General features: G+C 43.7%; 1 protein-coding gene across 1 annotated transcript; it reads right to left on the bottom strand.

Annotated features, from left to right (window-relative positions):
* Positions 1 to 1,906: 1,906 nt before the first annotated feature.
* On the bottom strand, positions 1,907 to 25,272 carry NLRP2 (NLR family pyrin domain containing 2). The gene is made up of 10 exons (XM_072810052.1): positions 24,993 to 25,272; positions 21,633 to 21,707; positions 19,877 to 21,488; positions 17,537 to 17,707; positions 15,434 to 15,598; positions 11,792 to 11,962; positions 11,255 to 11,425; positions 9,057 to 9,227; positions 4,817 to 4,987; positions 1,907 to 2,193 (listed from the first exon to the last, which is right to left on the bottom strand). Exons 1-10 carry the CDS (start codon positions 25,270 to 25,272, stop codon positions 2,055 to 2,057), a joined length of 3,126 nt encoding a protein of 1,041 aa, XP_072666153.1. The 3' UTR covers positions 1,907 to 2,054.
* Positions 25,273 to 25,592: the final 320 nt, after the last annotated feature.

The raw sequence follows: 25,592 nt of genomic DNA on the forward strand, positions 1-25,592 counted from the left end.
GATAGGGAGTATCTAATGGATGCTAGCATCCTTTCACTCATAGCTTGCACATCACGGATATTATGGCAACCTAACTGGACCATCATACTGACCTCTTCAGCCTTTCCTAATACATGTTATGGATTGACCTCTGTATCCCCAAGCCTCATAGCTGACCCTGTTCTATCCTCTGCACAAAACACTCCCATGGTTCCCTGTAGGCTCCTGTATTTTGTGTTTTTTTTTTTTTCTGTGTATCCACGAACCTAACCCATAGCTTAGCTGGTTAATTCAGACTAGTATTCATTTCCTGAGCCTATCAGACCAGCCTCTCCTAACCAGAAACATTTGGTGACATGTGTGAGTTCTGAGGCCTTGGTCTATCATATCTCCCCACCCTGAGGATACCTTTCTCTTACCCTTTGATCCCAAATGCCATTTCCTTAGACATGGGCTCTGGTTTCATCAATTTATGGCCACATCCTCCTCCTGTCTTGCTCTATAGTTAATAACCACCCTCACAGAATCTCTAAGTCACAGGTAAAATGGGCAGAGTATCCATTCCTATATTGATGCATGGAGGCTACTCGATTTCTTTTCCCTTAAAAGGGGCAACATTGGGATATTTGGATTCAAGGGATATTTGCCAGCACTTGGAGATATTTTTGGGGGAGGGAGGTGCTGGGATTTAGTAGGTAGAGGGTAACATTTTATGAATGCACAGGGCACTCTCTCAAGAGTATATTCTTTTGATATGCTTAAGATAACAAAAAATTATCTGGCCCCAAGTGTCAATAGCAGAGACTTGAGGAACTCTTAGAAGACCCTGAAATTCCTTCCTAGCCTTCAAAAAATTATGTGCCTCTATTTCTTCTTTTAACAACCTTACCCACTCCCACTGAAGGCACCCACCACTCCTCAGACCATGAGAATGAGAATATCTATAGGAAAGACCTATATTCAGCTGAACAAGAGGTCTCGAGAAATAGGAAACTTGTAGGAAAACCTGGGAGCCCATACTGTACACAGGGACATCAGGGAGATGATGGCACATGAGCCTGTTAAAGAGAGGTTTGAAGGGGAGGTCTGAGAATGTGGTGTATTTGGTGAGAATGATGAACCAATGGATCCCAGTGAAGAAGAAGGGGAAGTAGGATGACTGGGAGAAAAATGTAAAAATTAGTGCCTAACAAAGTGATTCTTACAGTTGTTGTACAGACTTTTGGGATTCTGTATGCCATAAGGAAGTAAGTGGTTAGGGGCGGGGGGAGAGCTGTGCATGCCATGGAGCTATGCTTTTTATAAGGTTGGGATTATTTTTTTTTTAAAGTACCTTTTTAAAAGATTGTATTTGAGGGGAGGGAGAGAGACAGAGAGAGAGAGAGAGAGAGAGAGAGAGAGAAAACACAAATAGGGAGAGTGGCAGAGGGTAGGGAGAAACAGACTCCCTGCTGAGCAGGGAGCCCAATGTGGGGCTCAGTTCCAGGACTCTGAGATATGACCTGACCGGAAGGTAGATGCTTAACCAACTGAGCCACCCAGTACCCTGAGGTTGGAATTACTAAAAAGTTGATCAAAGAAATGATCATATATGGGCTTCACTGAAGCACTTAAGAATGCTACAAACTGTTGTAGGATTGGTAGGAGAAATACTCTGAAGAAGACCATCAGGCAGCTACCCACACAGATCAAGGAATGCCAGAACTGGGCAGTGACTGGCAAGGTGAACAGACCAAGGAGATCACAAACATTTCTGTCCCCGTTTTTCCTTCTGTGTTAGGTTCTCCCCAAATAAAGTATTTTTCTGTCTATGTTTGGTCAGAATCCATTAATAAAGAATCTCCTTCATGAATGCATTCACACCTTTATTGCTCTTGATAGACTCAAGATATAGGCATTCTGTCCATAATAGGGGTAAGTAAACCACCTGTGCATGTTTCATAGAAGCTGAAGGCACAACCAGGGATACAGTAACATCTGGCCCAGCACATAACATCACTGAGAGGGCTCAGAGGAAGTTCAACATCATGTTGATGATCCTGGATTTTACTTGGGAAGGAATAAGTCCAGGGGATTCAGAAAATGAAGTCATGTGAAGAAGGCCGGTTATTGGTTGGATCTTGGTCATCACTCTCGATGGTCAGTTGTGGGTCATATTCTTGGATTTCTTTTAGCAGCTTCTGGATTCGAGGATCAGATTCATCTATCTTCAACCTGGAGTTACAATGGGACAAAGGAAGGTTTCTTGTTGCTTCAAGGAGATTCATTCCAAATGCCCAAGTGCCTGCAAGTCTCATACTTTAGAGCAGGGGCAGGGGCAATATTTACTGATTACTGTATGCTGCAAATCAGGGTTCCATATTGATTTGGTAGGGAAAGAGAATACCAGGTTAATGTTGTAATGCTTTTGCATGGTTGAATGATCTTGGGTGATCTCGTATCATGTTTGGAGAGATGGAATTGATTGATACATCCAGGATTTAATTCTAATACCTGCCTACTACACAGCTCACTTTGGTAACTTCTATTTCGTGGACCCAGGACAAGACACACACACGTGAACCAAGGCACTCAGACAAGATTTTGTCCCCCCTTTGCTACATGATATAGCTGACCAATACCTTTTATTTGACTTGTGATAATAGCAGCCTCATTTGTGGAATTCACCTTTTGGTATTCATCTCTGTGATATGGAGATGGGGAACAGAGTGAGGACAAAGCAAGAGGGAATAATTAAAGCAAAATATGTATAAAAGTAAGAGATTGAAGATATTAGCTGTCATGTTTCTTGCTGGCATTATAGTTCTGGTTTTGCTAGGGTATATATATATTTTTTTTTCTAAAGTCATCTCTATACCCAATGTGGGGCTTGAACTTATGGCCTTGAGATCAAGAGCACATGCTCTACTGACTGAGCCAGACAGGTGGCCTGGTTTTGCTAGAATATTAATGAATTTTTGTTTTGCTGTTTAAGATTCATAAAATATCCACACAATAAACCTTCAGTTAGAAGTTCCGGAGGTCTAATGTATAGCACAATGACAATAATACTGACAAGTATACCTGAAACTTGCTAGGATAGTAGATCTTAAGTGTTCTCACCACACACATGTATACACAAAAGGTAACTTATATGAAGTGATGGATGTATTAATTAGCTTGATTATGGTGATAATGTTACAATGTTTACATATACCAAAATCACAATAAAAATAACTTCACTTAAAGTAAGGACCAACGAGCTTCAAAATATTTTCAACATGACCCTCCAAGGTCAGATGCAATTGTGTCTATTTGTGATTGTTGGAGGTTGGTCATGGTCTGCTGTAGAAGCACAGGATTAGTTCCTATAGTCAATTTGTGTCTGGTCAAGTGATAAAGGAATCAGAAACAGGGTGTGAACCACACCAGGACTAAGAATGAGGTATGATGGTAGGGCTCTTTGATTCCAAGCAAGAGGAAAAGACTCCAGTTAACTTAAAATCTTAGAAGGATACGGGGTAGATGAAAAAGTCAAAGAACTAAAAATCAAATTCTGAATCCAGGATCTTCATGCCTGTAAAGGATCTGTGATTCAGGAAGGCCCCCCCTCCCCCGCCCCTGCCCTTGAATGGCTCATTTTGAGATTCAAAGACTCAGGAAAGAACATCTAAAGAAACAGCTACAATATTGTCTCTAGGGCTTTACACCTAGATTAAAAGTCACTGATATTACATAAAGTGAGAGGACTAGCTCACCAAAAAGGGGCTAAACACAGAAACAAATGTCAGAGTCTATAAATCCCTTCTTTTGACTAGCAAGCTACCTGTTGAGTACATATATAATCTGTTCCTTCTACATAATTATCATTTCAAGCCATTGGTTGTCTACATTGCATCTGAGTATTTCTTTTTGTTTGTTTTTGCATCTGAGTATTTAAACAAGCTTGGGTAAGACCAAGAAAAGTTGTACTGTTCTTTGTTGCCATGGTAGCAAGTAGACAACACAGGTCAATAGCAACTTGCTTTGATGAACAACAGAGGACAGACTCCTTTCATTCAACAGTGGACTCACTCCACAGAACATGCCTTTAAGGTGGACCAATTGCTAGACCTCTGTAACTAATACAGCCCCAACACAAACTCTTTTTCAGAATACTGCAGGAGAGCTGCAGTCTGATTTTCCTAACATGACAATGGCTGGCCACCATAACTCTCCATTCTCTTAGAGAAGTCCTAGTCCAGATTCTTTTTTTTTAAATTTTTATTTATTTATGATAGTCACAGAGAGAGAGAGAGAGAGGCAGAGACATAGGCAGAGGGAGAAGCAAGCTCCATGCACCGGGAGCCCGATGTGGGATTCGATCCCGGGTCTCCAGGATTCCGCCCTGGGTCAAAGGCAGGCGCCAAACCGCTGCACCACCCAGGGATCCCTGTCCAGATTCTTGATTTCAGACTAGGTTTGGGTCTCACCCTTCGGCTCATCTTTTTTTTTTTTTTTTTTTAAGATTTTATTTATTTTTTCATGAAAGACATAGTGAGAGAGAGGCAGAGACATAGGCAGAGAAGCAGACTCCATGCAGGGAGTCCGATGTGGCACTTGATCCCAGGACTTCAGGATCACACCCTGGGCTGAAGGCAGGTGCTCAACCGCTGAGCCACCCAGGCATCCCTCCTTTGGCTCATCTTACCGGCTAAAGCAACAGAAGAGACCAATGGGAGAATTATCAGGTGACCAAACATTAATGGATGAAGGCTGAATATTATTAGTAGTTGCCTACAACAATTCCTGTGGTTTGTGCTCCCCTTGCAAACCTACCATCATGGAGGAAAAACACTGAACAGCAGGAGGATCATACCTGAGTGTCCGGAGGGAGGAACAGTGAAGTTTCAAGGTATCACACAGCATCTTTATTCCACTATACCCCAAGGAATTCTGGCCCAGGTCCAGTGTGACCAGGCTCTGATTTCTGCCAAGGGCAGATGAGAGGATTTCAGAGCTGAAAGGAGTGATGGCACATCCCCACAACCTATAGGGGAGACACAAAATTAGGTCATTCAACCAATGTTTACTGATACCATCCTATATGCCAGACATACGCCTGGGTGTTGGGTATCCAACAGGGAACAAGAGAAGTCTCTTCCCTCTGAGCTCATGTGCTAATAGGAAACAGATATATGTGGTGTGCCATATCCAATAAGGGTCATGAAAGGCAAAAGGAGAATTGGGGGATGCTCACTACAATAGTTGACCTATAGGTCAATATGAAGACCTCAGGGGTGAAGAGAATGAACCATAGAGAGATCTGGAGTAGGAGTTCCTCAGGCAGAGAAATAGCTTATGCAAAGGTCCTGAGGTCATGGAGGATTATCATGTAAAACAATATCAAGACAGCCAGCTTGAGAGTGAACCAGGGAGGGTTGTAAGAGATGAGGTCACAGATAAGAGGGAGCCATTTCACAAAAGGCCCTTAGGCCATTGTAAACTTCAGATTTTACTTGGGACGAGATGGGGAACCACTGGAGATTTTGACCAGAAGCATGACAAGAGTTGAAAAACTGTAGGGGAGTAGAGATGGCAGATTCAGACCAGCCGTAGGCTATACAACAACCCAGAAGTTACCAGGAGATGTAGGGGTACGAAAACAGATTCTAGATATCAGGAAGATAGTAGCCGGATTTTAAAAAGGCTTGGATTTGACATTTGAAAGAAGGAATTAAGGATTTCATTCTGGAAGGGAAGGGAGAAGAAATGGGTAGGAAATATCAGAAATGGAGACAGAACATGAAGACTCCTAACTCTGGGAAACGAACTAGGGGTGGTGGAAGGGGAGGAGGGCGGGGGGTGGGGGTGAATGGGTGACGGGCACTGAGGGGGGCACTTGACGGGATGAGCACTGGGTGTTATTCTGTATGTTGGCAAATTGAACACCAATAAAAAATAAAATTATTAAAAAAAAGAATTCCCTAGGATTTAGAAGAGGCTAAACGCAACATCAAACATTTAGCATACTTCCTGGCACCCCGAATAACACACAAACATATTTCATTATCATAACCAACATTTCTGATGGATACAACCAACTCCATTTCCTAAAATGCAAAGCAAATTATGCCATAGGGAAGTCACAGCTCACTAGATACTTCCCCATGCCAGTATGCGTGTGTGGTTGAGAGAGCATCCTCCCTGCCATCATTAACATCACCACCCTCTTGCAAACAGGCACCTGCCATGAATGGTAACAATCAGAATTTTCCCACCTGTGAGCTCTAGGATTTATTCAGTTGGCATCCTCACCAATGCAAACTGTATTCGTGCTGGGAACTTTACAAATACTATTGTTTGGGTCTTGCTTGTGGAGCTCTCAATTTCAGAGGTCTGAGGTACAGCCTGGGTGTCAGGATTCTCAAAGCTGCAAGCATTTCTAGTATGTGGTAGAGGTTAAACGCCATGACTCTGCCTTACCTTCTTGTGCTGTAGAGGCCAGAAAACAAGCTGCCATCTGAGAGTTCTTTACAGGTAAAGTTCCAGATTCAAGTGTGTCTGAATGATGGTACCTAACTCATGCAGGATCGTGAGGCAGAACTGAGTTGAGGCCATTTATCTGCTTGTGGAGCTGACATTTTCTGCAGTGTTGAATTCTTACCACTCTGGAGGCTGGGATCTGAGGCAGCCATTCCTTCTTGATGCCATAAGTGTTGCATCTTTAACATGGTCCACAGGTTACCTTGAGATGACCTAGACTAGAAGCTATTCCTTTAACTATTCTAGTGAGTTTTCTCCCCCAGCTTTACTGACCTATAATTGACAAATAAAAGTCGTATGTATTTAAGGCATACAAAGATGATTTAATATAGGTACACACTGTGATCACCACAATCAAGTTAATTAACCCATCTGTCAACTCACATAATTCCTTTTAAAAAATGTGAGAATACTATTTGCTGAGATATTTTTTTATTGTTTAAAAATAGAAGTTTCTGGGGGGGGGTGTGGCAAGATGGCAGAAGAATAGGGGTCCTCAACTCACCTGGTCCCACCAACTTACCTAGATAACTTTCAAAACATCCTGAACACCTACAAATTCTACCTGAGATTTAAAGAGAGAACAGCCTGAATGCTACAGAGAGAAGGGTTTTCACTTCTAGCAATAAATAAATAAATAAATAAATAAATAAATAAATAATAGATAGATAGATAGATAGATAGATAGATAACTAACTATCAAGTGGAGGAGGGGCACCATGAAGAGCCAGGCTAAAGTAAACCTGGGCAACCAAAGCCTCCAGGACAGGAAAGCCCAGTCCCAGAGAAGTGGAAATTTTAAAAATCTGCACTGGATTCTTCCCAGGCAGAAAAGTGTTTAGCAGGGAAATTGGGCAGAATCACAGGAGGAGCAGTGAAGCCTTCAGTTTCCCAGAGCCACTAGTAGCAGTGCGCCCAGGGAAAGTGCACCACAAAATGTGGACCGATCTCGGTAAAGATCTGGAGAGCACAGCCCACCGGACATTTGGGAGAAGTCACTTGGTTAGGCGGGGGCTCCAGACGGAGGGGTCTGTGCCCTGCTGCCTTCGGGAGCCACGCACCCCGGGAGTGGGATTCCAGCAGCACAGGCCCTGACCCCAGGGCACAAAGCCGACAAAGCCCATGATCCTGTGTTCCCCCAGGGACAGGTGGAAGCGGGGAGGGCACAAGACAGCAAGAACTCTCCTGCCACTGGGCACCACTGGGCACCACTGGGCACCACACACCACGGCCGAGCTCCCTAAAGGGCTGCAGCCTGCGCTTGGCTGGACCCAGGAGCAGTTCGGAGGGGCTCGGGCAGAGCCTCCACGCAGAGGAGCGATTCCAGCAGCCAGGCCCCAGAGCCCAGGGTGCCAGGGACACAGCCCAAGATCCGGTGCTTCCCAACTCCCCGCTCCCCGGGACAGGCAGAAGCCAGGAGGGCACAGGACAGCAAAGACATTCCTGCCACCAGGCGACCCGAGCTGTGCAGATCAGCGGCCCCCGCCCCGGGAGCATCCAGGCCCTGCAGACTGAGAGCACCGGTAGTTACTGCAGGAGCTGACTCTAGAGCTGGAGAGCTGGCCGCCTCCACTGTTGTTGTTCCTCTTGGGGCTTCACAGGATAAACAACCCCACTGAGCTTCACAGTGGCCTCACAGGATAAACAGGTTAAACAAATTTCCAGAGTCGGGCACCAGGCAGGGGGCCGAGCAGCTCCCCCAGGTGCTCACACCTGAGACTCAGCATAGCAGGCCCCTCCCCAGAAGACCAGCTAGACAAACAGGGGAAAAGCAAGTTATTGACCAAGCAGCACTGGAAAGTTCCAGGGGAAGTCGAGGGATTTACAGTATATAGAATCAGAGGATACTTCCCCTTGGTTTTTGCTTTCTATTTGCTTCCCCCCCTTTTTTCTCGTCCTCTTCTTCTTCTTTCTTTTTTCTCTTCTTTTTCTCCTTTTCCCAGTACAACTTGTTTTTGGCCACTCTGCACTGAGCAAAATGACTAGAAGGAAAAATTCACCTCAAAAGAAAGAATCAGAAACCGTCCTCTCTCCCACAGAGTTACAAAATTTGGATTACAATTCAATGTCAGAAAGCCAATTCAGAAGTACAATTATACAATGGAATATTACTCAGCCATTAGAAACGACAAATACCCACATTTGCTTCGATGTGGATGGAACTGGAGGGTATTATGCTGAGTGAAATAAGTCAATCTGAGAAGGACAAACGTTATATGGTCTCATTCATTTGGGGAATATAAAAAATAGTGAAAAGGAATAAAGGGGAAAGGAGAAAAAATGAGTGGGAAATATCAGAAAGGGAGACAGACCATGGAAGACTCCTAACTCTGGGAAACGAACTAGGGGTGGTGGAAGGGGAGGTGGGTGGGGGGTGACTGGGTGACGGGCACTGAGGTGGGCACTTGACGGGATGAGCACTGGGTGTTATTCTATATGTTGGCAAATTGAACACCAATAAAAAATAAATTTATAAAACAAATTTGTTCCAATCTCTTGTATTAGAGCTGGGGGGATTTCCTATATAATATTTTATTTCATATACAGATTAAAATAAAAAAAACATAACTTACCATAGGCATTTGAGGTTACACATTGGGTTCTTCAAAGCCTCACACAGAAACTTCAGTCCAGTAATCCCTATGTGATTCAGCCCCAGATCCAAGTGGGTAAGGTTTGAATTTTGCTGGAGAAGTGTTGACAGATGATTGCAGCCACCACTGGTTATGCTGCAATACCAAAGCCTAGAAATCAATCACATGAAGAAAGTAAACTCTGAGTCTTCCCTGAGGAGATACACCAAAACCAATGTTGTTGACCTCAAGCTGCAGGATTTAGACAAGCTTTCAGACAATGGGACATGGAAATGAAATCATGGCAAAGTTATAATCACTATATAAGCAATTATGTAGGCTATCCCATCCCCTCCAGATGTAGGTGTCTACATGCTGATCCACACTCACCCAACCCCACTCCATACATGCAAAGATGTCTATGTGATAATCCCTGGTCCCTGTGAATATGTTATGTTACATACAAAGGGGACTTTGCAGGTGTGGTTGAATAAAGGATCTAGGAGGTGGGGAGATTATCCAGGTGAGCCAAGGTAATTACAAGGATCCTTATAAGAAGGAGAATGAGAGTCAAAGCCAGCAGGGGGGAAAGGTGATGAGAAAGACAGAAGGACATTTGAAGACACTATGCTGCTGGCTTTGGCCATGAAGGAAGGGACCATGAGCCAAGGGATGCAGGCTAGAACTGTAGAAGGCCACGAAATGGCTTCTTCCCTGAAGACCTCAGAAGAAACACAGCCTGGTAGACACCTTGATTTTAGCCTAGTGAAACCCATTTTGGACTTCTGGCATCCAGAACTTTAAGACAATGAGTTTGTGTTGTTTTAAGCTTTTTAATTTGTGACAATTTGTTACAAACTATTATAAAAACAGTTAGGGAATCAATACAAGTGGTACATATTCTTTCTACCCTAATTATGGGGCAGAGAATATCTATCTTGCCCTGGCTTGCAACTTCTATTAGGGGAAGGCTGGTGAGTGGGTGGAACTTCATACTATTTTAGTGCTTGGGGGCTGAGATAGTGGGGTAAAATTCTTTCTTCCACCTTTCTCCAACCACGACTGAATGCTTTGTGAAATTTTAAGTGAGTGAGTTTTTGGATACTGTGTATCTTAAGGCATATTCTAGGTTAAAACTAGTTTATAGGAAATGCAGTTACCGTCAATGGTGATTTTGTAGATGGCAAGAACACTGGAGATGTTAACACTGAATAGAATCTGAGTAGAAATAGTTAATGCAGCTGTATTCTTTTCTCAAAATTTGTCCTATGATTTTAGTGTTTTTAATGAGCTTGTTGGCATAACTCCATCTACCTGCCAGTTGCAGGTAGAGCTTATGTTATGTGGCACTAAAAACATATATCTGCCCTATGACCCAGCAATTGCACTGCTGGGGATTTCCCCCAAAGATACAGATGCAGTGAAACGCCGGGACACCTGCACCCCGATGTTTATAGCAGCAATGTCCACAATAGCCAAACTGTGGAAGGAGCCTCAGTGACCATCGAAAGATGAATGGATAAAGAAGATGTGGTTTATGTATACAATGGAATATTAGCCATTAGAAATGACAAATACCCACCATTTGCTTCAACGTGGATGGAACTGGCGGGTATTATGCTGAGTGAAATAAGTCAATCAGAGAAGGACAAACATTATATGGTCTCATTCATTTGGGGAATATAAAAAATAGTGAAAGGGAATAAAGGGGAAAGGAGAAAAAATGAGTGGGAAATATCAGAAAGGGAGACAGAACATGAAAGACTCCTAACTCTGGGAAACGAACTAGGGGTGGTGGAAGGGGAGGTGGGCGGGGGGTGGGGGTGACTGGGTGTTGGGCACTGAGGTGGCCACTTGATGAGATGAGCACTGGGTATTATTCTATATGTTGGAAAATTGAACACCAATAAAAAATAAATTTATAAAAAAACCCTCCATCTACAGCCAGTTGCAGGTAGAGCTTATGTTATGTGGCACTAAAAACATGCATAAAACCCTGGAAATCAGCTACATCCCCCAAATTCCTATGGAATATTGACACTATGTCTTGCTTTTTTTTTTTTTTAACATCCTCTTGCCAGGTCTCATCAGATCTGTCAGTATCATACTTGGGGTATTCAGAGAAGCTATTAAATGCTTGCATCTGTGCTACTTGAATCCAGTATGCACATGCACACAAATAACTAGCATGGACTTACACCAGCATCTGTAGTTGACAGTCAGGGTAACTCAAGCCTTCACACAGAAGCTTTACCCCATCATCTCCCAGAGTGTTCTTTGCCAAACTCAGGTGCGTCAGCCTCTGGTTGACAATCAAAGCTGAAGAGAGCTCTTTGCAACAGGCTTCTGTAAGTTGACAGTTTTCCAACCTGCCAAAGCACCACACAAATGGTAAGAGGGTGAGAACATTTCCAAAACCCAATTTTCTTGGCTGTCCCTAAAGGCCAGAGGCCCCATCTATGGCTCATCTTGTGCTTAACATCTATAGCTCATCTATAGCATCTATAGCTCTATAGCTCTCATCATGTGCTTAACACTCAATCATGAAGGAAGGATGAGGGAATGATAAGATGCATGAGCCACATACCTGGGACCAGAAATGGGAACCAGGTGTCCACATCAGTAGGAGGTCCCATATGGGTAGTCCAGCAAATCCAGATTTTACCCACTGCTCTTCCCTATGTGGCCCCAAACATAGGAAAAGAGATGCTCCCAGGGAGAGAGGCAGTACTTACGACAGTCTCTGCAGGAAGCATTTTGGGTGTCTCAGAGTTGTGCACAGCAACTTGGCACTCTCATCTGGGAGCTCATTGGCTGTGAGGTTCAGGCATGTCAGGGACTGGTTGATTTTGAGGGAGGAGGAGAGATGGGCCCATTGCTGAGTGGTGGCAGAACAAGATACCAACCTGCCAGAAGAATGGGAACACATTATTTTTTTTAAAGTATTTTTTTAACTTTTATTTATTTATGATAGTCACACACACACACACACACACACACACACACACAGAGAGAGAGAGAGAGAGAGGCAGAGGGAGAAGCAGGCTCCATGCACCGGGAGCCCAACATGGGATTCGATCCCAGGTCTCCAGGATCGCGCCCTGGGCCAAAGGCAGGCGCTAAACCACTGCGCCACCCAGGGATCCCAGAACACATCATTCTTGATAACCAAACGCTTGATAACAGTCTCCAGGTTTACCCCTCATTTTACCACATTATGTCATGTCCTAGAATAAATTACATAGAGCAGTGGCAAAGTGTGATCCCTGGACCAGCTGCATCAGCATCATCTGGCAAGCAGTTAGAAACACAAATCCTCAGAAACTCCAGATGCAGAATCCACTGATTTCTGTTTTAGGGTGTCCTGCACCACCTCAATGATTCCTGGGCCACATAGTCAGAAGTTGATTCAGAAGATCTGGGTGAGGCCCAAGAATTTGTGTTTTAACAAGTTTCCAGGTGATGCAGCTGCTGCTGATCTGGAGACTGCATGTTGACAACTACTTAATTAGAAAACCACTCAATCGGGGGATCCCTGGGTGGCCCAGCGGTTTAGCGCCTGCCTTTGGCCCGGGGCGCGATCCTGGAGTCCCGGGATCGAGTCCCACATCAGGCTCCCGGCATGGAGCCTGCTTCTCCCTCCTCCTGTGTCTCTGCCTCTCTCTCTCTCTCTCTCTGTCTATGATAAATAAATAAATCTTTAAAAAAAAAAAAAAAAAAGAAAACCACTCAATCAAGCATATCAGGCAACAAGGTGCCCATACTCTATTACTGGAGAGAATTTTCTTACCATGGATGAAAGGAATTTCATTGGGACATTATGTGTATCATGGCCTTTCAAGTGGGTTTTTTTTTTTAAATGCTGATTCTGCCATTTACTGTATATGAACATGTGGCCAAATTACTTAACTTTATCAAAACTTATTTCCATCTTTATTTTTTTCATTATTTGGTACGGTTGTATTAATAACAAAAAAATTCCAAGGACCTAGAGGTATCACTAGGCCTTTATCCCACCCCATCCCCTTGCCCACCTCCCCCCTTCCACTACCCCTTGGTTTCCCAGAGTTAGGAGTGTTTCATGTTTTGTCACCCTAATTTTTCCCACTCATTTTCTGTCCTTTTCCCCATAATCCTGTTTACTATTTTTAATATTCCCTGTATGAGTGAAACCATAGAATGATTGACAGGAAATCAGAAATGTTGGAGAGGATATGGAGAAAGGGGAACCCTCTTGCACTGTTGGTGGGAATGTGAACTGGTACAGCCACTCTGGAAAACTGTGTGGAAGTTCCTCAGAGAGTTAAAAATAGATCTGCCCTATGACCCAGCAATTGCACTGCTGGGGATTTACCCCAAAGATACAGATGTGGTGAAACGCCAGAACACCTGCACCCCAATGTTTATAGCAGCAATGTCCACAATAGCCAAACTGTGGAAGGAGCCTCGGTGTCCATCGAAAGATGAATGGATAAAGAAGATGTGGTCGATGTATACAATGGAATGTTACTCAGCCATTAGAAACGACAAATACCCACCATTTGCTTTGATGTGGATGGACCTGGAGGGTATTATGCTGAGTGAAATAAGTCAATCGGAAAAGGACAAATATTATATGGTCTCATTCATTTGGGGGGATATAAAAATTAGTGAAAGGGAATAAAGGGAAAGGAGAGAAAATGAGTGGGAAAGATCAGTGAGGGTGACAAAACATGAGAGACCTAACTCTGGGAAATGAACAAGGGGTAGTGCAAGGGGAGGTGGGTGGGGTGTTGGGGTGACTGCGTGATGGGCACTGAGGGGGGCACTTGATGGGATGAGCACTGGGTGTTATGCTGTATGTTGGCAAATTGAACTCCAATAAAAAAAGCTGAAAAAAGAGAAAAGTATAAATCAAAAGGTAATAAAATTTTTAAATTTATAAATAAAGGTATAAATTAAAAATTTATAAAGTTGGAATAAAACATAACAAAAGAAGACGTGGTCTATGTATACAATGGAATATTACTCAGCCATTGGAAGTGACGAATATCCACTATTTGCTTCAGTGTGAATGGAACTGGAGGGTATTATGCTGAGTGAAGTAAGTCAGTCAGAGATGGACAATCATTATATTTCCATCTTTAAATTGGAAACAAGTCATACCCTCATGTTGAGTGTTTATTAAAGTTGATATTCACATGAGGTGCTAAGTGGACTATGTACCAGAAAGCTAAACTTAAATAAAATTCAACAAAACACTTTCTTCTCTCAGAGTCTAAGCTACGATAGAGGAACCAGGGATGCCTGGGTGGCTCAGTGGTTGAGCATCTGCCTTTGGCTCAGGTCATGATCTCGGGTTCCCAGGATCAAGTCCCACATCGCGACTCCCTGCAGGGAGCCTGCTTCTCCCTCTACCTATGTCTCTGCCTCTCTCTGTCTCTCATGAATGAACAAAATCTTTAAAAAATTATTAAAAAATAATAGAGGAACCAAAGTTAACCTGGGCATTGGAACACAATAGAATATCTAATGGCTTCCAATAAAATAAGCCAAATTTATACAGAGTCTCCTCCTTCCATTTTGGGTGTCCATTACTCCTTAAGAAACAAGCTAATGACCAAAATCTTCAAATTGCACACTTTCTTTTCCTGATTATTCTTCACAGGAAAAAGAAATGAAGGCCATTAGTAATAGTCAATTATGACAGTGGCTACTATCAATAACGCAACAATGAATACATGTGTGCTTAGACTTTGTTTCAGTCAGTCCTCAAACCCCTGGGATATGTGCAATACTCCATCCTACTGATGGGGATAAGACCTAATTAAATAGCCCAAGACCATACCAGCATAGGCAGAACACCACCAACAAGACCAACAGATCACCTTAAACTGTGTTCCTATTATCAAATGTGGTCAAGCGAGGATCAATGGAACCCCATGATGAGTAATGACAATACTCACCAGAGCTATCATGTGGAGAATATCCCAAGGGGAGATCTTTCAACCCAGAGGACTACCAAGAGAAGGAAAATCTGTTGCTCCCAAAGTATCTTTGCCTGGACAGAGGATACTGGACAGAATCTGGTATTCTGAATCATGACAGGAGAAACAAACCATAAACCAATTCTCTCTGATAGAGGATGGTATCCAGTCTCCAACCATTTTTTTTGGACTCAGGCCTGTTGTGGATGGTTGCCCAGGTTGCTCAATGATCAGTACAAGGGGAAACTAAAGTCTAGCCCATTTTCTGTTCTGTGGCATGTGCCTGGAGGAGTACAGTTTCTAATCAGAATAAGGGATTTCCCCACCCCTCCTACTTTATTCAAAATTGCTATATAGGCTTGTAGGAACTCTGTTCACATGCTGGAAGTTTTCAGTGATGGTGAGATATACCTGAGGTATTGCAGATTACATTTTGGGTGTCTCAAGATTTCACACAAAATGGGAAGCATATCATTCTGGTCATTTCCTTGGAGAGTCAGATGCGTGAGAGTCTCATGACCACCAAAAGCAATGCAGAAGTTTCTATAAGCGTCTGCTGGGAAAATATTTTTGAGGCTAGGGAAAGGATAAGAAAGGTGAAATCTTGCATTTATATATACATGAGAACAAAGGGCTGCAACAGGTTTAAACACTGGAAACTTTGTTCATATTTTTCACCTCCATTGAGGTGTGGTCACAAACTGTATATATTAAAGTGTACAATTTAATGTTTTGATATATTACTACCTTGTGAAATCATCCCCGTAATCAAGCTAGTGAATATACCTATCAATTCACATAATCACCATTTTCCTTTTTGTGTCTGTGTGGCAAAAACACTTGAGATCAAGTCTTTTAGCAAATTTCAAGTATACAATGCAGGATTGTTAACTGTTGTCTCACCAGTGCACAGTTAGGTCTCCAGAACTCACTCATTTTGCTTTAACTGAAACTTGGTGCTGCTTGACTGAGATCTAATTTTAGAAACTATTGGAAGTTCCATACTTTCATGATCTCAAACTTTTGGAAAAGAGAAGTTGGTCATGAACATTGTTTCAGACAAAAGCTGTTCTATGGCTTTTTGAAATAAATAAGGAACGGTGGTAGTTTTTTTCCCTGAAGTATTACCAATGGGCACATTTCAGGAGTGCTATGTCCTGCTCAATATCTTGCATTTAGAATCAGGATTGCATAGCTGGTGAAACACAAGTGAGCATAAACATCTCCTTCTTTCTCTGCATTGAGAAAGAAACCTATGAAAGAGGACATCTGTGTCTGGAGGAGGTCTCCCTGGTCCCGAAGCCTACTTTGTTGACTAAATCATGTTTTCTCTCCTTCTCTAAACATCTCCAGCAGCCTGCCCACGTGTAAGCCTTGCAGGACTTTCCTAGTACATGAGCTGCACAGAGGAGCTCCGCAGGAGGACTCTGTCATAGGTGGATAGGGCACACTCTACTCTTGATTACAAGTATTTAACTTGTGTACTTACCTTTTTCTGGAGCTTCTGAACCCCATCATTTCTTCCCAACTTCATTCAACTCCATAGATTTTGGGATCATATTCCCACCCAACCCAGGCCCCAGGCCTGGGACACAGCACACTGATACCATCTCTCCAGTGGTGCTCCTAGTTAGGAGTGATTTTGTAATCTCCTCCTCCCCAGGACACCTGACAAAGTCTGGAGACATTTTAGGTTGTCACAACTAGGGTGTGGATGCCACTGGCATTTGGAAGGTAGAGGCTGGAACTGCTGCTAAAAAATCCTATGATGTGCAGGAGCCCAACCCCAGTGTTAGCAGAGGCTGAGAAATCCTGCTTTACACATAGTCCTATGGTTGTCTTAAAGGGATTAAAGCTGCCCCCAGGATCTGGATGTTCCTCATAGTGTTTTGTAGTCATCCCAATCATATTTCACACTGTATTAAAATTACTTTATCAGAAAAAGTGGAATAGTGCTTGCCAAGGGCTGTGGAGAAGGGATCATGGGGAATTACTGTTTACTGGGGACAGAGTTTCAGTTTTGAAGAGTCCTGGAGATGGATGGTGGTGGTGGTTGCATACTTACACATTTAAAGTGCATAACTGTGCACTTAAGAATGGTTAAGATGGGATGGGATGTCTGGGGGCTCAGCAATTGAGTGCCTGCCTTCAGCCCAGGATGTGATCCTAGAGTCCCAGAATTGAATCCCACATGGGGCTCCCTGCACGGAGCCTGCTTCTCTCCCTATGTCTCTGCCTCTCTCTGTGTGTGTCTCTCATGATAAATAAAATTTCAAGAAAAAAAGAATGGTTAAGTTTTATGTTATACCACAATAAGACATTGGAAAAAATTACTTCATATGCTTCAGTAGACAAATGTATGGTATGGACCATCTCAACTTCTTATGTCTTGAATGCCCAGTTGGATTCTGGAAAAGGAATTCAAATATTGCTCCAATAAAAATGGAGCCTTAAAAATGTAAGGAGCTTGGTTATGCCCTAGGGGTTTTCATCCAGGGGTTAGCTTCTACTTACACCACTTTCTGAAGATTATGGGTAGCAGAGGTTATTTTTTCACAGAGAATTCTCACAGATGAGGCACTAAGGAAGCTCTGACTGATGTCTAGAAATATCAGGTTTTTATTTGAGTCAAACATGGAACAGAAGTCTATCCAGAAAGGAAGCACGTGTTGATCATTCTGGGACCTGTTGGGAAAAGGCAAAGGAAGGAATTTACCAAAGATTGCTGGAGAGAAAATATAACATTTGTCCAACATCATGAAGATATTTAGGGTTGCTCTGGGCACACACTCCTAGTAAATAGAACTCTAAAAGTCAGATGATTTAATGACTTAGTGTCACTATCAGACAATTCATCACCTAAGACATGTCACTGGAAAAAACTCAAATTTCTTGCACAAGAATCTTACAGAGGGTCAGAATAAGCCAAAATTCTTTTTTTTTGTATATTTTTAAATTGGAGTTCGATTTGCCAACATATAGTATAACACCCAGTGCTCTAAGCAGATCATTGATAACTGAATGGGGAAAACAAAATCAAAGGAAGACAAACCACAAGACACTCTTAACTCCGGGGAAAAAACTCAAGGTTGCTGGGGGGGAGGGGAGTAGAGGGATGGGGTGACTGAGTGATAGGCATGAAGGTGGGCACGTGATGTGATGAGCACAGGATGTTATATGGAGCTGATGAATTATTGAACACTACATCTGAAACTAATGATGTACTATACGTTGGCTAATTGAACTTAAATTTTAAAAAGGGGGAAAAATAAAATAAGTGACCTTATTGTAAAACTTGAAGCAACAGGAGGAAGACAAGTTGTGATAAACCTAGTTGTGACTTTCAAAGAGTCTGGTCTATATGCCCTGGGGAAAGAAATCTGTGTAGGGTTAGTGCAAGTGTCTTATCAAGATGAGATAATCAAGCCATTGCATAGAACCAAACCAAGATTAAAAAGAAAAATAGAGGGATCCCTGGGTGGCGCAGCGGTTTGGCGCCTGCCTTTGGCCCAGGGCGTGATCCTGGAGACCCGGGATCAAATCCCACGTCGGGCTCCCGGTGCATGGAGCCTGCTTCTCCCTCTGCCTATGTCTCTGCCTCTCTCTCTCTCTCTCTCTCTCTCTCTCTCTCTCTGTGACTATCATAAATAAATAAAAATTAAAAAAAAATAGAGACTATTTGACTTGGGGATCTTGGATGGGATAGAGAGAGGATGCTATTTATGCAATTTTATTTTCATTCAAAGGAGCTCTTTGACAACCCTCCTGTAGAAGAAAGATTTAGATAAACTAGCATGTGGGCCTGTGTAAACACTTGGATGAGAGAAGAAACAAAATCAGGACACTGATGAAGGGATAAGGTCTGTGGACTGCTGGTGATCTTTGAAGCGGTGAAATGTTCATGCCTAGCTGTCATGGTCATAATGCTTCCTGGGGTAACTCAAGTTCATGGCTCTCTGTTAAGTGGGGAAGGAATGTGAAGGAAAAATTAAGGGAATATGTAAAACAGACATAACCACCAGGAAAGCAGAGAGGGTGTTTTATTCTGGCCCCATGAATATACATGAGTATTTCAGATACTGATTTTGGATGGTGACCTAGGGTTGAGAAAGAGGTGAGCTGATAAGATAAACAGCAGTATGTGTGTGTGTGCCCTACATAGGACCGTGAGCAGTGATCTTGGATTGTGACCAAGAGAGAACGTCATAAACCAGTAGACGAGTTCTAATCCCACACAAGCACCCTTTTCTGAAACCAGGATCTTCATGCCTAACATGAAAGACTGTACGTTTCCAGTAGCCACCAGGTGAGAAACAGTATTTGGAAACTGTATGAGCTCAGTTAATGTTACTCGAGCCTACATCAAGAATAACAAAGCCTCATGACTGACTGGGGTCATCTCATGATGTCACTGGTATTGGGTGAGGTGCCCATGATAGGACTCGCCATGATCACGATGGGGTGAAGCTTTGAAACCTTGTTGAATCAATCTCTGACTTTACATCTTTAATGCTTTTCTGTCTGTTGTGCCAAATGGAACAATCCCATACAAACAGGCAACCTGGACAACCAACATGTGGACTGAAATAAGGTCAAGCCATTTGCAAAAATTGCTCAGCTAAAGAAAAAAAAAGGAGGCAGGTCTCAAAACAAGGTCTGGTTCCAAAGAAAGATCCCATCCCTAATCCGAACATTGTGTTCCCCACCTTGAAGAGCAAGCTAGCAGAAGAAATTCTGGCAAGAAGAAAATTCTGATCCTATGCCAAGGGAGCGGGGGGACACTCTGCCCTGTTTCTAACGCAGGGGATGAGGCTGAAAAAGCAAGCTAACAGAGTGAACAGTGAGGATTCTTACCGGTCAGCCTGGTCCTCTGATTCTGACACAGCATCATTCTCCAGAAACATCCCCTTTTCTATCTGCAGCCACATTTTCTGCAAGCTTTCACAATGCTTGAGGCAAAAGGATGCATGCATGATGTCTGAGGTATCTTTGAAAACCAGGGACACTTCTGTCACCTGGACCATGGCTTCCTTCACAAGCTGCTCCTCCTGGGATTCATAGAGACAGTGCAAAGTCTCCTTCGTGTCTGTCACCGAGGAGAAGGGTCTGTTCTCAGGAGACCCTACCCTGCATTCCAGCAGTTCCTGCTTGACCTTGGTGGACACCAGGCAGCCAAAAGTCATCCCCAGCTCCCTGGCCCTCTTTTCATTGGTGAGGCCAAATAGGAAGTGCCCCACGGGGGCTAGGTAGGGGTTCTTGAGTCCTTCTTCCTTGGAGAGGAGCCTCTGCACATTCCCAGCATCCCAGCTAGGGCTTCCTGCTGGAAGGTCTTGGTGGTCCTGGCTCCCCAGAATGTAGAGGGCAGCGGCCAGGAACTGCTGGACACTCAGGTGGAGGAAGCAGTAGCAGCCCTCACAGTCTCTGCTCTTCTGGAGGATATTCCTGTTCAGGAAAGGGTGCAGGTCAGACTCATGCACACCCAGCCTGAGCAGGTCATGTCCATCAAACACTGAGGTCTGTGTCCACACGCCCTCAGTGGCCAGCAGGCACAGAGCGTGCAGAGTAGACCTGAGGTGCAGCCCCAGACAGCTGCCCTGCGCGGGCGCAAACTGGCTGCAGAGGAAACGCAGCAACAACGATGTGGTGGTCTGGCAGGTGGGGCCAGGGTCCTCACCCTCGTCCATCTGCAGCTTCAGGCAGGTGCACACCATCCAGCACACAGCGGGTGCCGCGCCCATTTGGAACAGCGTTGCATTGCTCTTCATCAGGTGGAAAGCACGCAGCGCCTGAGCCTCCTCTCCAAAGTGTCTCAGGAAATACGCCTTCCTGTCACACTCTGAGAGCCCCTCGATCTCCACGAAGAGTGGCTGCTCCACCATGAGCCGCAGCTCCCTTAGGGCCTCGGGCCGTGTGGTGACCAGTAGGGCGGCCGTGGGTAAGAGCTTTCTCTTCAGTAAGCTCCCCAGGAGGGTGGACGCAGGCCTCTGTGTCTTCCAGTCCACACACAGGTCGTGCACCAGCGCCTCCACCCCTGAGGGCACGCGCAGCTCCTCGAAAGCATCAATGACAAACAGGAGTTTCTGTGCCTGGGTCAGGACCTGTGCAAGGGCATCCTGCAGGTCTGGGGCACTCTGGGCCAGGAGTTCTATGAAGGAGCACATCCCCTTGCGGCTGAGCGCCTTGCAGCTGAGATAGAAGGCAGTGGGGCAGGTCTGTGCAAGGCTGTCCTCTGTCCAGTCCAGCATGCACTTCTTGGCCAGAGTGGTCTTCCCAACGCCCGCAGGACCATGCAGCACCACCGTGTGTGGAAATGGTCCTGCAAGCATTTTAGGATTACAGAATGGGATCAGTGTCTCATATTTCTGGGTGACAGTGTGAATGTTTTCACTGGCTCCAGGCCAAAAGTTCTTCTTCCACATTTGCTGGACCTTCTCTTTCAATATACTTATATACTTATCTTGTTTACCTTCAGTGATAAGAGGTTGGAAATAGGATATAGCTGGTTATTCATTAGGAAAAAAAAATACCTGTGTCAAGTAAGAACATGATAATAGAGAAGTTATCAAGAACTACCTGACACTAAGCTCATCCAGGAAGATAGGATACAGACCTGGCTTTTCTCCTTTCAAACCTTCCTTTGCTTCTTCTGGATTTGTGACATCTTCTTCCTGTACTTGTGTAAATGCTGCAAAATACAAATTAAAGTGAGCATGACACAAAAATGTGAATTTCTTTTATCAGAGATACGGTGTTAAAGCTGGTTCCATGAAGTGCAGAATCTAATCTCTTAGAGATCTGTGGCAGGGGCGACAGATAGGTTTATAGAGATGAACAGAGCAAATGACATTCTAAACCAAGTTACATGCCTCTCCTCTGTGGAACTATAACAATAAACATTTGTTCTAATTGCTCTATCAAAAAATCAATGTGAGGAATATTACTCAGCCATTAGAAATGACAAATACCCACCATTTGCTTCAACGTAGATGGAACTGGAGGGTATTATGCTGAGTGAAAGAAGTCAATCGGAGAAGGACAAATATTATATGGTCTCATTCATTTGGGGAATATAAAAATAGTGAAAGGGAATAAAGGGGAAAGGAGAAAAATGAGTGGGAAATATCAGAAAGGGAGACAGAACATGAGAGACTCCTAGTTCTGGGAAACAAACAAGGGGTGGTAGAAAGGGAGGTGAGTGGGGAGAGGTGACTGGGTGACGGGCACTGAGGGGGGCACTTGATGGGATGAGCACTGGGTGTTATTCTATATGTTGGCAAATTGAACACCAATTAAAAACTAAATTAAAAATATCAATGTGATCTATCAAAACTACTTGTCTATCTTCCCCACTTGACTAGATATGCACCAGGATATCAGAAGATAGAGCTTCAACCCATTATGGCTGCTCAAGTATCTCAGTAAACAAGTGATGTCATGTTTGTGTGGAATGCCAGACAATTCCTGAGCATCTGCTCAAGGTAAATGGAAATGTGTGTATGCCAAGACTAGCGCATGAAGGTTCATGGTAGTATTATGTAAGGTAGTCAAAAAGCAGAAAAAAAACCTCAAACATCCATTCATTGATGATGGGCAATCAGCTGTGGCATATCCATACAATGGAATATAATTCTGTAATAAAAAGGGAGGATCAGGGCAGCCCGGGTGGCTCAGTGGTTTAGTGCCACTTTTGGCCCAGGGTGCGATCCTGGAGACCCGGGATCGAGTCCCACGTCAGGCTCCCTGCATGGAGCCTGATTCTCCCTCTGCCTGTCTCTCATGGAGATATATATATATATATTTTTTAAAGGCAGATCAGGGATACACACAAAAATACGTACAAACTTCCAAAACATATGCTAAGCGATGAAAGATAGACACAAAAGATCACATACATCCAGAAAAGTCAAGTGTAGAGATGCAAAAACTAAAGTAATGGTCACCTGAAATTGGAGGACAGAGACCAGGGAGTGACCACATGTGGACATGAGGGAACTTTTTGGGGCCATGTAAACATTGTAAAATTGGGTAGTGGTGATGGTTGCAAAACTCTGTACATTTACTAAAAATTAGTAGTACACATAAAATGAGTGAGATTTATGGATAGGTAAGTTGTATTTCACTAGGGCTATTGACAAAAATACTATCAGGCTGACTTGAGCAACTCATTTACATTAAACTGACCACAGTGCTGGTTGAGGCAAGTCACCTACTGACAGCATATTTCAATGTTCTCATCTGGGAGTTGAGATTACTAAAGTCTGAGCATCTGAAATTGAAAAATTAAAGAGTAACTCCATACAGTACACCAATTTTCCGTGAACTGAAAGAATTCCAGTTCTCTTCAGTGGTCATTCCTCACTTTGTTGTTAAGTGAGGGAGGAAGGCATTTCCTCTGAGACAACTGATAACTATTAGTAGTGGAGAAAATGAGGTTGGGGAAATGGAGCTCCCAGAAAGGAAAGGGGGTGGAGAGAACACAACATGGTGGGGTATGTGTCGCTTGGCTTGTTCCAACTCTGGGTGTTCTAAGACCAACCTGAATCTTTTTCTTCTACATGCTCTGGGGGTTCTTCCAGGTTTGCACATTTTAGTTCTGTAGTCCTGGTGATCCCTGAGAAAAGAGGAGGCATTATAGTCCTGTAACTATGTCAGTACTTAAACTTCTGCCTAGGAGAGAGGACTTCAAGAATGCGCATGTTGACAACTGGGTCTCATACTTAAACCCCCAGTTACATAAAAAGGACATTAACCTGATCTTAGAGATAAAATTAAAATGTGTCAAGTTACTATCTCAGGCTTACATGTCTCTTCTGGCTTCCTATGGTTGCTTCCTGTGTAGTTGAGAACACACAGTGAGTGTTCAATGTCAAGGAGGTTTATGCAGAATAATCTCCAAAGGCTCAAGGAACCCTAAGACTGAGAAAAAGGCTGACCCAGTCCAGCTTGACAAGATATGGTTTATTAAGGGGACAGAAGTGTGTCTTGGGCAGCTGTAAGACTAGCATATCTCTGCAACCCTGGTTTTCATAATTTTTATGTATCTATTTAAAATGCTGGCACTTCGATTTATTGTCATTTTAAGAGTTGCTCATGAGATAGTACATAAAACCATGCAGTTAGAAGTCTGTGTGTATTCTAGTCTTGTAGCATGTCTGAACTGAATCAGCCATGTTTCAAATATGTGCTAACCACTTGTGGCCACTCTGTTAGGCAGCAGAGCCCTGGATTTTAAAAAACCTTGGGCGCACACAGGTGTCACGAGGAGCTTTCAAGAACCCCATACCTAGGGGAGACACAGGTCATTTCGCTAAATCAGTGTCTCTGGCGATAGGTTCTGGCCATTAGTATATATAAGTTCCTGAGGAGATTGCCCAGAACAGTGAAAGTTGACAACCACTGACTTAAAACATGGTTCTCCACTCAAGTGACATTTGCCAGTGTCTAGAGACATTTTTGGTTGTTGCAAGTGAAGAGAATGTGCTGTTAGCTTCTAGTGGGTGGAGGTGCTGGGATGCTAGCACCAGGGTCCAAGAGATGTTGCTAAATATCCTGCAATGCAAAAGACAGCTCTTCATCCAGCTCCAAATGCTATTAGTGCTGGTCGAAGGGAAGGTAAGGGTTTCATTTGTGAGTGTGCATGAGGAAACATGAGTAGGAGCTAAAAACCAAACAGAGGGTGTGTAATAATTTAACACCTTGGATGTATGAGAGAATGGGATCCTGAATATCCTCCGGGAGCAGTCTTGGACAGGAGAAGGGATATAGAGTGAGGAGGCCAGGGGAGGTACACAATACCAGGACAGAGTAGAAATAGCTAGAATGGAAGACACCACTAGACTTTATGAAGGTCTAGCATTTGGGTTCAGGACAGGTGGCCTCTTCAGGGTTCAATGTTATGCCTACATATAAAAAACCCTGGAGGCTACTCCTCCTTCCTCCTAGGACACCATGTGGGCTTGTTTCTACTTACCCCTGAGCTCATCCTTTGCTCTCTCAGACAGATCGGTTCGGTTCATCTTGTCAAAAATCTGGATGGTCACCATCTCTACCCAGTGGCTGGGGCAGTGGTTGATAAGAATTTCTGCCAGCTGCTTCCCATCGGCCTCCTCTACCTCTGTCGCAGGGATGTGCTGTAATTCATCTTGTAGGGAAAGGGGCCTCAACAGAGACTTGAACTGGCTCAGCTCATCCTGGGCAAACTGTTCTAGAAGGGGCTGCAGGTTGAAACCCAGCTGTGCAGAAGGTTCCATCTTGTTCTACATGAGAGATCTGAGCTTTGGGCATTAAAGAAGAATAAGGGAAGAAATGAAAGAGAGCGAATCAGTATTCCTACTTCAAATGACAGTTGCCTCTGTGCCAAGAACTGGGCAATTATCACTGCCCAACCTGCTGCTTTAGGAACCAACTCCCAAAAAGAGAAAAAATTCACATAGAACTCCTTTAGTTTTTGTCTTGACACAGTGGTTCCCATTTTGAGAGTCTGGGATCCTTTAGAGAGTGTAAAAATTCCTGAGTGTAGGTAGGAAGTCCATGCAGATACATCTCCTGGACCTAGCAGATCATCTGTCAG

Source organism: Canis lupus, chromosome 1 (genome assembly GCF_048164855.1).
Source record: "Canis lupus baileyi chromosome 1, mCanLup2.hap1, whole genome shotgun sequence".
In the NCBI taxonomy this organism is placed as follows: Eukaryota; Metazoa; Chordata; class Mammalia; order Carnivora; family Canidae; genus Canis; species Canis lupus.